A 16,622-nucleotide genomic window follows, 5' to 3' on the forward strand; every position below is an offset into this window, starting at 1 on the left:
ACAACCCTCAGAATGGGAGAAAATCTTTGCAAATGAAGCAGCTGACAAAGGATTAATCTCCAAAATATACAAGCAGCTCACGCAGCTCCAATATCAAAAAACAACAAGAACCCAATCCAAAAATGGGCAGAAGACCCAAATAGACATTTCTTCAAAGACATACAGATTGCCAACAAACACATGAAAGGATGCTCAACATCACTAATCATTAGAGAAATGCAAATCAAAACTACAATGAGGTATCACCTCACACCGGTCAGAATGGCCATCATGAAAAAATCTACAACAATAAATGCTGGAGAATGTGTGGAGAAAAAGGAACCCTCCTGCACTACTGGTGGGAATGTAAACTGATACAGCCACTGTGGAGAACAGTATGGAAGTTCCTTAAGAAACTAAAAGTAGAACTACCATACGACCCAGCAATCCCACTACTGGGCATATACCTTGAGAAAACCATAATTCAAAAAACACATGTACCCCAATGTTCATTGCAGCACTATTTACAATTGCCAGGACATGGAAGCAACCTAAGTGTCCACTGACAGATGAATGGATAAAGAAGATGTGGCCCATATATACAATGGAATATTACTCAGCCATAAAACGAAACAAAAATGAGTTATTTGTAGTGAGGTGGATGGACCTAGAGTCTGTCATACAGAGTGAAGTAAGTCAGAAAGAGAAAAGCAAATAGTGTATGCCAACACATATATACATGGAATCTAAAAAACAAAAAAATGATTCTGAAGAACCTAGGGGCAAACATGAAAAAAGACACAGACGTAGAGAATGGAATTGTGAACATGGGGAGGGGGAAGGGTAATCTGGGAAGAAGTGAAAGAGTGGCACTGACATATATACACTACCAAATGTAAAACACAGCTAGTGGGAAGCAGCTGCATAGCACAGGGAGATCAGCTCGGTGCTTTGTGACCACCTAGAGGGTTAGGATAAGGAGGGTGGGAGGGAGATGCAACAGGGAGGGGATATGGGGATATATGTATACGTATAGCTGATTCATTTTGTTATAGAGCAGAAAGTAACACAACCTTGTAAAGCAATTATACTCCAATAAAGATTAAAAAAAAAAAAGGAAAATGGAGAAAAAAACAGTAAAAAAAAAAAAAAAGGATCATACACCATGATCAAGTGAGATTTATCCCAGGGACACAAGTATGGTTCAATCTCTGCAATCAATCAATGTGATATACCACGTTAACACATTAAAGAATAAAAATCATATTATCATCTCAATAGATGTGGAAAAAGCTTTTGAAAAAATTCAACATCAATTTATGATAAAAACTCTCAATAAAGTGAGTACAGAGGGAACATACCTCAAAATAATAAAGGCCATATATGACAAGTCCAGAGCTAACAACATACTGAATGGTGAAATATTGAGAGCATTTCTCTAAGATCAGGAACAAGAGAAGAATGCCCACTCTGGACACTTTTATTCAACATAGTATTAGAAGTCTTTGCCACAGCAATTAGGCAAGAAAAAGAAATAAAAGTATCCAAATTAGAGAGGAAGAAGTAAAACTGTCAGTGTTTACAGGTGACATGACACTATACATAGAAAATTCTAATGATGCCAGCAAAAAACTAGAGCTCATCAATGAATTTGGTAAGGCTGCAGGATACAAAATTAATAAACAGAAATCTGCTGCATTTCTATATGCTAACAATGAACTATTAGAAAGAGAAATTAAGAACATAATTCCATTCACAATCACGTCAAAAAGAATAAAATATCCAGAAATAAATTTAACTAAGGAGGTAAAAGAACTTTACTCAGAAAACTATAAGACACTGATGAAATGGACTGTATAAGAAAGCTGGGTTTCAATGCTTTATGATCTGGTCCAAACATCCACTGCAAGAACCTTTTGTCAGCCTCATTCCCCATTTACTTATAAAATATATGAAATGATTCTTTCAGTTTTGATCAAGGAGCACATGTTATAGGTTAATCCCTCTTTATGTACAAGATGTGGAAGAGGAATTTGTTTTAGAGTCAGCACATTAATTAATTTCCCATAAGGATGTACTTTAGTCTACTCCCATATCCTGAAGTTGCTGAACCCATGCTTGAATTTCTCTGTGCTCGCCTGTTGACTTGGGATTGTTGCTTTTCTCTGCTGGTTCCTTCATCATAAAAATTCTCCCACGAGTTTCTCAAAACTTCTGATCTACTAGTAGTGACCTTTCTATTTTCCTGCAGTACTGGGGATTTATTCTTTCTTCTAAATTAATCTTGTCACAATAATGGGATTTTGAGATGAATGGAAAATTAATGGCTATTATCAGCCTGCCATTTGGATTCAGAAGTTCAGGGTTATCTTAAATAAAAGTTTAAAATTTTTTTACAAGGTCTTCCCTATCTTCTAATGACAGTCACATTGTAAGCAACCTAAAAAATTCAGGAGCATTTTTAGATTAAAAGTATTTGCAGGTCACTTTAAATTTTGTCACCATTGTACCTGTCAATTGCTTGAAGATCATTGGCTGGATTCCATGTAGGATCAAATAATATCACCACATTGGCACCAACAAAATTGAGGCCTAGTCCACCAGCCCTGGAGTAAACAGAAAAGAGCACATTAAAACAGCAAAAATAAATTTTGCTTTCTAACTCAATTATGCCAGGTTTCTATAACCAAATCAATACAATATTACATTAACATTATAAAAGTAAGGTGATTAAAGCACAATATGCCACAAGTAAAACAGCTATGGAACAATTTTTTTTGTACCACTCTAGAATATCCCTAAGAAATTTGAGCATTAGAGACCATGTAAGTAGGTTGTGCTGGTTTTTACATTTTTTTGGATACTCAAATACTATTCTCGAAGATTTTCCTAACATAAGTTTTAAAAACTGCTAGTATACTCCAGCTAAATAAATATACACACTTAAAAAAAATGTGCTTCTCCTTATTCCTCCCACTAAGTACAGCTAAAAACCTTGGGCATGATATATAAAATAAAACACAAGATTATGAAAGGTAGAGAGAACACAGATTGGCTAGAGACCACAAAAACCTAAGGAATGACATGGCAGTGAGTTCCCTGGCTTTATTTTTGCCTAATATATCCCAGATTGGGTTCTGGAGAAGCCAGTGAACTGGAAATGCCAGCAGCCAACAGTCACAGACCAAAAAAGCCCCAAGAAAAGCCTTCTTCCTTTAGCCAAAGAACCAGGAAAGATACAGAGTTTTAAGATAGAAAAATGTTAGATAATGAACAGCCTATTCTTTCTTGCAAACACCACAGAAAAAAAATCTGTGGCTCCAACCCTAACCTGGTCAGCAAAGGCTAAGTGAGGAGACTAAATTCCACCTTTGACAGTAATGAGGTACCTCTCATTCTCACTCGGGTGGTGTCAGAGAAGATTGATTGAGGAGCCGGAACTTTTCATTTCTGCCCAGCTATAACCAGGCCCCTCTGCAGTGTGGGTGGAAGCCATGGAGAAATAGCAATGAAGTGCCTCAAACTCAGGGTGTCAACAGAGGCCAAGCAAGAGACACGGATTTCCAGCCCATGTGGCTGGCATGGTGTCTGGGTAAAACAGAAGTTTTAAATAAGATACAGCGTTTCATAACATAATACTCAAAATGTCGAGCATACAATAAAAAATTACTAGTCTTACCAAGGTCTAGGAAAATCTCCATTTCTATAAGAAAAGACAATTAACATACGACAACACTGCAAAGAAGCAGATGTTGGAATTATCTGACAAGGATTTTAATGCAGCCACAATAAAAATGCTTCAAAAAATAATTACAAATATGCTTGAAACAATTAAAAATAGAAAGTCTCAGCAAAGAAAGAGAGGATACCAAATGAAAATTTTAGAATTGAAAAATTACTGAATTACAAAACTTGCTGGATGGACTTGATAGTACAGTGGAGATGACAGACGATAGAATCAATAAACATAAGAGCAGTTCAATATTACTGATATTTACCCAATCTGAACAACAGAAAGAAAATATACTGAAAAAAAAAAAAAACCACATTCTTAGAGGCCTGAGGGACAGTAACAGAAGAGCTAACACTTCTATCATTGTAGTCCTGGGAGAAAAGAGAGAGTGAGACTGAAAAAATATTGAAAGAAATATAACTGAAAACTTCTCAAATTTGGGAAAAGAGGTAAACTTACAGAATGCAGAAAGTTGCATGAACTCCCAGAACGATAAACCCAAAGAAACCTATGCTAAAATACAGCATAATTAAACTTCTGCAAACAAAAGACAAAGAAAAACTCTTGAAAGCAGTCAGAGAGAAATGATACACAACTTTTAAGGTAATATCAAATGATAGTGGATTTCTCATTAGAAACCAAGGTGGCCAGGAGGAAGCAGTACATTTTCAAGTGCTCAAAGAACTATCAACCCAGAATTCTATATCCAGCAAGAATATCCTTCAGGAATGAAAGGGGAATCATGACATTCTCAGATTAAGGAAAACTAAGAGAATTTGTCACCAACAGACTTAGAGGAAAGATAAAATAAAACAACTAAAAAGTCAACCAATATCCAGTCCTGTCAAATTTACCTCAAAAATGTTTTTTTCATGAGTCCTTTCTCCATTCCTATTTTCACTTGCCCTAGGTCAAGCTTTTATGTCACACCTGTATGTATTACTTCAGTGGCTTCCTGTCTTCCCTTACCTCAGACCTTAAATCCATTCCCACATTACATAAAATAATTCTAAGCACAGAATATAGAAAACTAAGTATGCCATTCCTGTTTAAAACCCCTCAATTCTTTGGAAAGCCAAAGCTTTATCTTCATTTAATTGACCTGTGGTTAAAAGATATAATGAAAAGAAACCATGAAAGATATATGTATATTTTGACAGTTTTTAAAATATGATATTGCTTAATGGATTTGATAGATTCATTTTTCTATCAGTCAAAACATGTCAGAATACAAATAATTCATTTTGGAATGAAGTTTATTTCTAAAGATATCTTTTCTAAATGTATCTTTTAGCAAAACTGAATACATAAAATGCTTGTCTACTGAGTTAAAGATTTCAGCTGCCTGCATAGCATATTAGATTTTACCTAAAAATAACTGTTATCTTCTCATGTTTTGAATTTTCTGGGTCTAAACACCGTACACTTAATAATTATTTTATTATATAATAATGATAAAATTTTGTATTTTTTAAAGGGAAGGTAAAATTAAAATCCAATAATAAAATCATTTTCTTCATTTTTTTCATTTTTCTAATCTCAACCTTCAAAGCCTTCACTGAGGCTTTCTCTTGCTGATTTTCCCTTTTCAGATGCTTAGACCATCATGTAACTCACACTTAGATAATGCTTTACACTAGATACTAACCATCCAGGGAGGGAAAATGTTAATAATCTTCTCTTATACAGTTTCTATCAAAATAGAAAAAAATTAACATTTATTGAGCATCTACTATATACCAGGAATGGTGCAAGATATTTTCATATATTCTATTCTTTCATCCTCAACACAGCTCTATGAGCTAACTATTATTCTCATTTCACAGATGAGAAAATTAAGAATCTGAAATACCGATTAACTTGCTCAAGGTCTCTGAAGTGGCCAGTGTCTGGATTCAAACCCAAGTATCCTGACTTGTTCAATAGAAATTGAATTTTCTCCTTTGGAAAATTATTTATTAGAGGCAACAGCATAAAGATGTCACAGAGACTTAAACTCAAAGAAAGAAGTTAGGTGGGATAAAGAGGAAGTTTGGGAAAGGATTAAAAAAATGGGTAAATTACGGGAGTGGGTGGGATTTAGATACCCAACAAGTAGAAGAGAAGTTAGAAGTTTATCTGCCTACTATGGTGATGGGGAAAATTCTGAAGAAACAAGGTTCATAAGATTATATAATTAGACTAGTTATGTGAAAAATCAACCAGTTATAATCAAAATAAAATTGGAAATCATGAAGTATTTTCTAACACTTAACACCAAAAGTAAGTCTAGTCAACTGTTCAGTTAGCTTCTTGTCAGTAAGATATGCATGAATTTATTTCAGATGCCCTAAATGAGTCACAGGAAGGTCACCACTTGAGGTAACAATCTTCAAAGATATTCTGAAGTTACAACTTAAGACTGTCCGAGTTAAAGCAGAGGCAATGTTTCTTTTAAAGAAAAAAATCATCTCTAAACTCTATCTCTAGAGATGAGATGAGTCTCTATTTGACGATAATACAACTCAGAATCATAAACTTTCAAACGTATCACTCCTCTCATATGGATAACAGCAAAGGCTTACTCCTTAAGCAATAAAATATTTAGACTATAGCCCTGTTCAAGCTGAAGAATGGTATTAAGATAGATTGCTAATAAACATGCAGGCTATTCATTCCTTAGGTCTTCCACATTCTATTTTGTGTCAATAAATATGTAAAAAAATATATTTTAACCATATCTTAATATTCCACAAAAAAATTCTGTCAATGAATTAAATATTACTGTTATGTATTAACTAGTATAAAAGGTCGAATGAAGTAGTCACTTGAACAAATACTTCTGAGAAACCTAAATATAAGAGATACCATGTTCGTAGATAGGAAGGTTCAATAGCATTAAAATGTCACTTTTCTCCAAAGTCATTTATAAATTCAGTGATTACAATAAAAACCCCAACCCAAGGAAAAATGCCAGATAACCCTTCCTTAATTAATTGAATGAGATGATTATGGAAAGCAAAGCTTTAAGGTGTTGACATTTCAGAATAAAGATAATTCAGAGAACAAGGGCTTAAAAAAAAAGGACAAAATCAGTTATTTAAAATAAAATAATAACATCAGAAAATGACATTTTTCAGAATATAGAGCAAAAAAGATAAAAATATGAAGTAAGAGTCCAAGTTCAGAGGTTTAATGAATCATTGTAGGGGAATTCCCTGGCGGTTCAGTGGTAAGGACTCCGAGCTTTCACAGCGAAGGGCCTGGGTTCAATCCCTGGTCGGGGAACTAAGATCCCACGAGCTGCATAGTGCGGCCGGAAAAAAAAAAAAAGAATCATTGTAGGAGCCCTAAAATCAGATAACCTAGTGTCTGAGAGAAATACCAAAGGAAATGGAAGAGAAGCCATCGTCAAAGAAATAATCAAAGAGAATTTTCCAGAGTTGAAAAATACAAGCCCTCAGATTATGCCCAGCAAAATAAATGAACTAAAACCCCAGACCAAGACTCAAATATCACTGTGAAATTTCAGAATACAACAGATGAAGAGAAACTCTTGTGAGTTCACAAAGAGGAAGGAGAATCAGATTGGCAATAGACAAAAATTCAGCAACACTAAATACCAGAAAACAATGTTGTAATACCACAAAGATCTGAGAGGAAATTATTTGCAATCTAGAATTCTACAGTTGGCCAAAGTAGCAAGTGACAGAGCACATAAAAGACATTTGCTGATATTCAAAGATAACATAAAATTTACTTGCTATATATTCTGGCGTACAAAGTTATTTGTTAAAATAGCTGACAGACGAGGGCTTCCCTGGTGGCGCAGTGGTTGAGAGTCCGCCTGCCGATGCAGGGGACACGGGTTCATGCCCCGGTCCGGGAAGATCCCACATGCCGCAGAGTGGCTGGGCCCGTGAGCCATGGCCGCTGAGCCTGCGCGTCCGGAGCCTGTGCTCCGCAAATGGAGAGGCCACAACAGTGAAAGGCCTGCGTACCGCAAAAAAAAAAAAAAAAAAAAAAAAAAAAATAGCTGACAGATGATATGTACAGGTGACAAAAGTAGAAGAAAGGGTGGATGTGTGCTAATGCTAATACCACACATTACAAGTACTTAAAAGATACTGTAGAAAGTTGCTGGACTAAAAATCAAAGATTGAAGTATATTATTTCAGGTTAAAAAAGTAATTTACAGACAAATAATAAAAATAAAAATAGTAAAGAGTGTGTGGAAAATGGGGAGGGAGGAGTGTAAGTAAAATAAATCCTCCTCTAACATAACAAAGAGTCCAAGCTGTTTAAAGCTGATAAACTAAAAGATAATGAAGAATTAGGATTCTGGCAAAAATGATGGGCTGAGCCAGTGTGAAACTCTTTTGTTTCAACACCTAGAAATTAAATATAAATTTTTGCAAAACAAGGAAAACAAAAACTGAGCATATGTCTTTTGAAAAACATAGCTAAAGAATGGATTTATTATGTCTTGTAAGGTTCTTTATGTAACAAATGTAAGGACTTCAGTAACAAATCACTCTTTGAATTCAGTCACAGGGAAACAGGAATCCAAAACTTCTCTTGTCCTGCTTGGGATGCCTAACAAAGAAGTCAAAGTAAAATCACAGTAATGGAGAACTCCTACAACCAGTCTCCAAAAGATTTCCACAGAGGAAAGAAGCCCCACTGAAGATAAGCTCAAAATAAAAAATTACAAAATGTGTGAAGAAACCATCTACCATAAGCAAAAACCAGAGGGAAGAACAAATAGAAGGATTAGCACCCCCCAAGCACAGGAGTTAATAGAGCAAAAATGCCATTCAAAAAGATATTTTTAAAAATGACTAAAATTACTAAAGAAATAAAAAAGCTAGAAACCATAAAAAACAAAATATATGTAAAACTGATCAGCTAGATTTGAAACATATAAATAAGACTTTTTAAAAAATTGAATATATTCCTATGCTATACATTGCACTGCCATGACTTCTTCATTTTGTACCTTTCAAACCCCTTCACCTATCTCACCCCTTCCCTGCTGGCAACCACTAGCTTGTTCTCTGTATCTATGAGTCTGTTTCTGTTTTGCTATGTTTGTTCTTTTGTTTTGTCTTTTAGATACCACGTATAAGTGAAATCATATGGTACTAGTCTTTCTCCATCTTATTTCACTTAGATTATACCTCTAGGTCCATTCATGTTGTCACAAATGGCAAGATTTCATTCTTTTTATGGCTAAGTAATATTCCATTGTGTATATATATGTGTGTGTGTGTGTAATCTTTATCCACTTCATTTATCAATGGACACTTAGGTTGCTTCCATATCTTAGCTATTCTAAATACTGCTGCAATGAACATTGAGATACATATATCTATTCAAATTAGTGTTTTGCATTTTCTTCAGAAAAATGTCCAGAAGTGGAATTGCTAGATTGTATGATAGTTCTATTTTTAATTTTTTGAGGAACCTCCATACTGGTTTCCATAGTAACTGTATCAGTTTACATTCCCACCAACAGTGCACAATGGTTCCCTTCTCCCCACATCCTCACCAACACTTGTTATTTCTTGTCTTTTTGATAACAGACATGAGGTGATAACCTCTTTTTGATTTGATCTGCATTTCCCTGAAGATTAGTGATGTTAAGCACCTTTTCATGTGCCTGTTGGACATCTGTATGTCTTCTTTGAAAATGTCTATTCAGGTCCTCTGCTGATTTCTTAATTGGATTGTTTTTTTTTTGATATTGAGTTTTATGAGTTCCTTATATATTTTGAATATTAACCCCTTATTGAACATACCATTTACAGTTATCTTCTCCTATTCAGTAGGTTGCCTTTTCATTTCATTGATGGTTTCCTTCACTGTGCCAAAGCTCTTTAGTTTGATGTAGTCACATTTGTTTATTCTTGCTCTTGTTGTCCTTGCCCAGACAGATCCAAAAAATATTACTAAGATCGATGCCCAATAGTGTACTACTTATATTTTCTTCCAGGACTTTCATGGTTTCAGGTCTAACATTAAAAGTTTAATCCACTTTGAGCTTATTTTTGCATGTGGGGTTAGAAAACGGTCTACTTTCATTCTTTTTCATGTATCTGTCCAACTTTCTCAATATCATTTTTGAAGAGGCTGTCTGTTCCCCACTGTATATTCTTGGCTCCTTTGCCATAGATTAATTGACCATGTAAGTGTGGGTTTATTTTTGCACTCTCTACTCTGTTCCATTGATCCATGTGTCTGGTTTTGTACCAGTACCATGTTGTTTGATTATTATAGCTTTGTATACCAGACATTTGATTCTGAAATCAGGAAGCATAACACCTCTAGCTTCGTTCTTCTTTCTCAAGCTGCTTTGGCAATTTGGGATCTTTTGTGGTTCCATACAAATTTTAGGACTATCTGTTCTGTGAAAAATGCCATGGGTATTTTGATAGGGATTGTATTGAATATGAAGATTGCTTTGGGTTATATGGACATTTTAACAATGTTAATTCTTCCAATCCATTAACATGGTATATCTTTACATTTATTTGTGTTGTCTTCAACTTCTTTCATATTTGTGTTATAGTTTTCAGCGTACATATCTTTTACCCCCTTAGTTAAAATTATTCCTAGTTATTATATTCTTTTTGACACAACTGTAAATAAAATTGTTTCCTTAATTTCTCTGATAGTTCGTTATTTGGTATAGTAATGCAACAGATTTCTGTATGTTAATTTTGTGTCCTGCAACTTTACTGAATTTATTTATTAGTTCTAATAGTTTTTTGGTAGTGTCTTTAGGGTTTTCTATATGTAGAATCATGACATCTGCAAATACTGACAATTTTGCTTCTTCTGTTCCAATTTGTATGCCTTTTAATCTTTCTTATCTGATTACTGTGGCTAGGAATCACTGTACCATGTTCAATAGAATTGGTGAGAACTGGGCATCCTTCTTTTGTTCCTGACCTTATAGGAAAAGTTTTCAGCTTTTTACCATTGAGTATATTATTAGCTGTGGGTTTTTCATATATGGCCTTTATTATGTTGATGTATGTTCCCTGTATACCCACTTTGCTGAGAGTTTTTATGGTAAATGAATGTTGAATTTTGTCAAACTCTTTTTCTTCATCTATTGAGATGACCATATGATTTTTATTCTTCAATGTGTTAATGTGGTATATCACATTGATTGATTTGCAGATATTACTTTAAAAAAACATTATTTAAAAAATAAGAATGCTTACGTGTGTCTTATAAAACTTAGCTCAAGACAGGATTCTATGTCATTTAATACTTTGTATTTAAGGACTTATGTGTGAAATTACTTCTTGAATTCATTCACAGGAAAATGGAAATCTAGAGCTTCTCTGCTTGGGCCTTAGTTGCAAGAATTCAAGAATTTTAGTGCTCAACAGTTAAGTAGCTCACTCATCATATATAACACTTGATTCCTCACTTTAAGTAATTTTTTTTTCTTTTTTCTTATTTTCTTTTTTTTTTTGACCATGCCGTGCAGCTTGTGGGACCTTAGTTCCCTGACCAGGGATTGAACCCAGGCCATGACAATGAAAGTGCCAAGTCTTAACCACTGGACTGCCAGAGAGTTCCCAAAGTAATTTTTATTTTGACTTAGTTTTCCATTTTTTGTATTTTATATGTTTATTTTAAAAGTCCCTTGAGATTACTTTCTAAAATATACAAACAGCTTATACAGCTCAATATCCAAAAACAACCCAATCAAAAAATGGGCAGAAGATCTATACAGACATTTCTCCAAAGAGGACATACAGATGGCCAACAGTTACATGAAAAAATGCTCAACATCACTAATTACTAGAGAAATGCAAATCGAAACTACAATGAAGTATCACCTCACTCCAGTCAGAATGGCCATCATCAAAAAGTTTACAAATAATAAATGCTGGAGAAGGCATGGAAAAAAGGGAACCCTCCTACACCGTTGGTGGGAATGTAAATTGGTACAGCCACTATGGAAAACAGTATGGAGGTTCCTTAAGAAACTAAAATAGAGCTACCATATGATCCTGCAATCTCACTCCTGGGCATACATCCAGAGAAAACTATAATTTGAAAAGATACATGCACCCCAGTGTTAACTGCAGCACTATTTACAATAACCAAGAAATGGAAGCAGCTTAACTGTCCATCAACAGATGAATGGATAAAGATGTGGTATATATATATGTAATATACACACACAATGGAATATTACTCAGCGATAAAAAAGAATGAAATACTGCCATTTGCAGCAACATGGATGGACCTTGACATTATCATACTAAGTGAAGTAAGCCAGACAGAGAAAGATAAATATCATATGATATCACTTACATGTGGAATCTAAAAAAAAGATACAAATGAACTTTCCAAAGAGAAAGAGACTCACAGAGAAAGGGAGGGGAGGGATATATTAAGATGATGGACGATGGGATTAACATATATACACTACTAGAGATAAGACACATAACCAACAGGGATCTACTCTATAGCACAGGGAACTATACTCAGTATTTTATAATAACCTATAATGGAAAAGAATCTGAAAAAGAATATATATATATATACACATACACATATATGTGTATATATATAACTGAATCACTGTGCTGTACACTTGAAACTAACACAAATGACACTGTAAGTCAACTATACTTCAATTTAAAATAAATAAATAAATAAATAAATAAATAAATAAAAGTCCTTTAAAATTCTTTTTGAAAGATAGTGGAAACACATCTAGATGTTGAAAGTTACAGATTTGTTACCCCCCAAAAGGGATTAATCTTAGGTGTTTATATGAAATCTTTCTCTAAAGTGAGTGTATTTCTTAAAAAGTTTATTGAGAGATTCATAAATAGGTGTTAGAACTGATTTAACTTTTATAAAACCTATAAATGTTGAGCTGCTCTGCTTGAGACCAGGTAGAGACAGAGGAGGGAAACTCCTGGCCCACTAAGCACTGTGGGTTCTCAAGAGCTCCTTGATCACAGTTCGAAAACCACTGCTACCTATCATTCTCAGCTATTTGATTAATAACTTGATTATGCAATTAAGTCTGATTGCTCTAACCACAAGACATGAGTCAAAACAGTACAGAAAATTTCTGAGGAAACATCCATTTTTTGGATTTAAAAAAAATAAAGCCAGGGCTTCCCTGGTGGCACAGTGGTTGAGAGTCTGCCTGCATCGGCAGGCAACACGGGTTCGTGCCCCGGTCCAGGAGGATCCCGCATGCCGCAGAGCGGCTAGGCCCGTGAGCCATGGCCGCTGAGCCTGTGCATCCGGAGCCTGTGCTCTGCAACGGGAGACGCCATAACAGTGAGAGGCCCGCGTACCGCAAAAAATAAAAAAAAAATAAAAAATAAAGCCAGACATATAAAGAGAATTCAGTGATAAGGGAACTGAGAGAAAAGTTTAGATAAAACTCAAGATATTGTTATTTCAGTCAAAATTAACAGCATTTTTGTTGCTTCTTCTTAAAGCTAAATGAAACAAAGCAATACAAGCATAACCACTGAAAATCCAGTAATAGTTTAAAGATTACCTTAAATCTTAAAAGCAATTAGATAAAAATCAAGTTATCAAATTTTATTTTCTTACATTGTGGAGACAAGGCAAATGTTAACATCTTGTGTACTGTTGAACTCTTTCACAATCTTGATTCTTTCCTCTGATTTTGTATTTCCATCAAGTCGTCGGTAATCAAGCCCAGATGCCATACAGTATTGCTGCAGCACATCGAGCAACTAAAGGAAAGATACAGAGACGTGCAAAGACAAATTCATGGTTTAATAAGTTTCATACCATTATAGAGATGAGCTTTACTAAGTATTAATATTGCTGGTCACAATTTCTTATAATTACAAGAGCAACAAATATTTTTCTAATTTCTGACTCACATATATCTTCCCATTATACTGAAACTGACTTTAGTGTTCAGTAACCTTTGTTTTAAAAAAAGAAAAAATCAATCTTTCAGGGGGAAAAAAATCAATTTTTAGTTTTTTAAACTAAAACGGAATAAAAAGAAAAGTATTGGCTAACTCATTTATGTAAATATATTACATTATTTTTGCTATTTTCCACATTCTAAAATTTCTTAAATGTCTTAAAGAACACTTTAATTATTAACAAAAACATCAACAGAGAATTAGAAATCTATCTTTGAGTTTGCTATTTGACAGTAAGCAACTCTGATATAATTGAAATTTTAGTATCTCTTTTAAAATTTCTTACCTCATTACCATTTCCTACAGAAGATACATAAGATAGTAAATGTGGCTGGATGCTGTTTTATCTCTTAGACTTTATGCCTCAGGAATTAGGGTTGAGCCAATCAAGAATATGCTTCAGACAAAACTCACCTTGGTGGAAAAGGAGAAAAGAAGAACTTTATCTTTGTTTTGCCTACAATGGTTTAAAAGCTGCTGAAGGACCTGGAAGGGAACCAGAGAACATCAGTGAACCAGTTTCAACAAAAAGTATACTATATACATATAAACATCACTTGAAATTTCCTTAAAAATTACTTTTATACAATATAATCTCAGTTATCTTTTATAATTCCCTTCATATTTTCCAAGTTAGAGAAATAAAGTATTAGATATTACTTGAAATTCATCATCATATTGTTAATAATGAGGTAAAGTTCTCAAAGACTTTTATTTCATCTCATCTGGTTTTAATAAAAAGGAAGCATTTTAGATTATGGGATGCATTTAAATGGATTAATTTAATTTCCAAAATACACTTTATTTATACCTACAATATGTTCAGAAACTAAATTACAGAGCAGCATTCCTTTTAGGAAGTATTTAAGTTTTCTCTAGATAGATATAATAAAATCTGTTTAATTTCACCTAGGTTCTAAAAGTTCTGATATTTATTTTCTCAGAATAATCAGTCAGATATACACCTCTTCTCATTTTCTCCCCTGTTTCTCTATTTACAGTAAGCCCTGAATTCCAGATTTGATTTTGACCTCAAAATGCCAATAATTTGCCCCCATATGCAGCGCTTTTAGGAAGGAAACAAATAATCCAAAACCTGTGTATGAGAGTAGTACTGTTATTTTTAAAAAGGCATTTCCACTCTGGCAATGACAGCTCCAGAACACTGTGGAAAAGCAAACCACAAAGGAAAGAAAAGGAATTTTCTGTACTAAGTATAAGGTTTTACTGAACTATACAATAAACAGCTAATTTTATTTATTAAATGATAAACATTTAAACTTTTAAATAAAAAAATTTATACTCAATATAAAATTCTTAATAGTTGAGCAAGAAAAGACATTGTGCTAACTCTGACCTCTACGCAACAATCTCTCAAAAAAAAAAAAAGCTGTGGAGTTAAAAAAAAAAAAAAAAAAAGCTACTCAGACAACCAAGCAAATGGTAAATAAAAATGTCACAGATCAGGTAAACATTATTTTGATACTTGGAGAACATATAAAGTAAATTTTAATTGTATTAGCTTTATTTTTTAATAAAATACTGAATAAAGCATGTGCATTTGAATTTCACATAATTCATTAACATTTTAAAATTAATATATTTTATATTTTAGAGCAATTTTAGATTTACAGAAGAACTGAGTATACAGAGAACTCCCACAGATTCCCTCCCTCCCTCCCCCCACTTCGGCCTCTTCCCTGAACAGTTTCCCTTATTATTAACATATTGCATTAGGGTGATATATTTGGCTGATGAATAAATACTGATAAATTATTATTAATTAAAGTTCATAGTTTACATTAGGGTTCACTTGTGTTGTACAGTTCTATGGGTCCTGACAAATATATAGTGACATGCATCCATGACTACCTTATTATACAGAATAGTTTCACTGTCCTAAAAATTCCCTATTCTCCATCTATTCTTCCCTCCCTGTAAATCCCTTGCAACCACTGATTATTTTGTTTCTCTATAGTTTTGCCTTTTCCAGAATGTCATATAGTTGGAATCATACAGTATGTATGACTGGCTCTTTCACTTAGCAATATGCATTCAACGTGCCTCTGTGTCTTTTTGTCGCTTGATATCCTGTTTCTTTCTATTGTTGAATAATTTTCCATTGTCTGGAGGTACCACAGTTTGTTTATCCATCCACCTATTGAAGGACATCTTGGTTGCTTCCAAGTTTGGGCAATTACAAACGAAGTTGCCATAACCATCTGTGTACAGGCTCTTATGCAGACATAAGTTTTAAACTAATTTGGGTAAATACCAAGGAGCATGATTAGTGGATCGTGTGGTAAGAATATGTTTAGCTTTGTAAGAAACTGCCAAACTGTCTTCCAAAGTGGCTGTACCACTCTGCATTCTCACCAGCAATAAGAGTTCCTATTGCGTGTTGTCAGTGTTTTGAATTTAGCCATAGGTGTCTAGTGATATCTCGTTTTAATTCATAATTCCCTAATGACATATGATGTTGAGAATTTTTTCATATGCTTATTTGCCATCTGTATATCTTCTCTGGTGAAATATCTGTTCAGATCTTTTCTGTATTTTAAATTGGATTGTTTATTTTCTTATTGTTGAGTTTTAAGAGTTCCTTGTATATTTTAGATACCAGTCCCTTATTGTTTTGCAAATAAATTCCTACCAGTTTGTGGCTTGTCTTATCATTCTCTTACAGACATTAACATTTTAAGACAAGGATATGATGCACAGAAATCCACTCTGATTGTTTGAGGGTATCATACCTATTACAATTTCAGGTATTCTTGAACATTTTATAGTAAAAGCAAAAAACAGTAATAAGGAAAGTGAATGTTTTTGAACTGAAGGTCTTTATTAGGCTAGTTAAAAAACAAAAAGAAACCCAAAAAAACCTTACTAGTTAAATGAATAACTATAAGCTAAGATCCCTTACTAAACATTTCAGAAATAACACTGTGGTCACTATAGTTGGAGTCTTAATA

General features: G+C 33.9%; 1 protein-coding gene across 6 annotated transcripts in view; it reads right to left on the reverse strand.

Annotated features, from left to right (window-relative positions):
• The window catches only part of ERCC6L2 (ERCC excision repair 6 like 2), a 138,694-nt gene that overhangs the window by 59,315 nt on the left and 62,757 nt on the right, over window positions 1-16,622 (reverse strand). For all 6 annotated transcript variants that reach the window (XM_029201776.1, XM_029201775.1, XM_029201777.1 and 3 more), the window contains 3 exons: window positions 14,065-14,136; window positions 13,301-13,446; window positions 2,490-2,585 (listed from right to left, as the gene is read on the reverse strand). In XM_029201776.1, coding sequence (XP_029057609.1) covers window positions 2,490-2,585; window positions 13,301-13,446; window positions 14,065-14,136 — 314 coding nt within the window. The remainder of the gene's footprint in view (window positions 1-2,489; window positions 2,586-13,300; window positions 13,447-14,064; window positions 14,137-16,622) is intronic.

This window comes from Monodon monoceros, unplaced genomic scaffold (genome assembly GCF_005190385.1).
Source record: "Monodon monoceros isolate NGI ecotype Baffin Bay Population unplaced genomic scaffold, NGI_Narwhal_1 Super_Scaffold_5, whole genome shotgun sequence".
NCBI lineage: Eukaryota > Metazoa > Chordata > Mammalia > Artiodactyla > Monodontidae > Monodon > Monodon monoceros.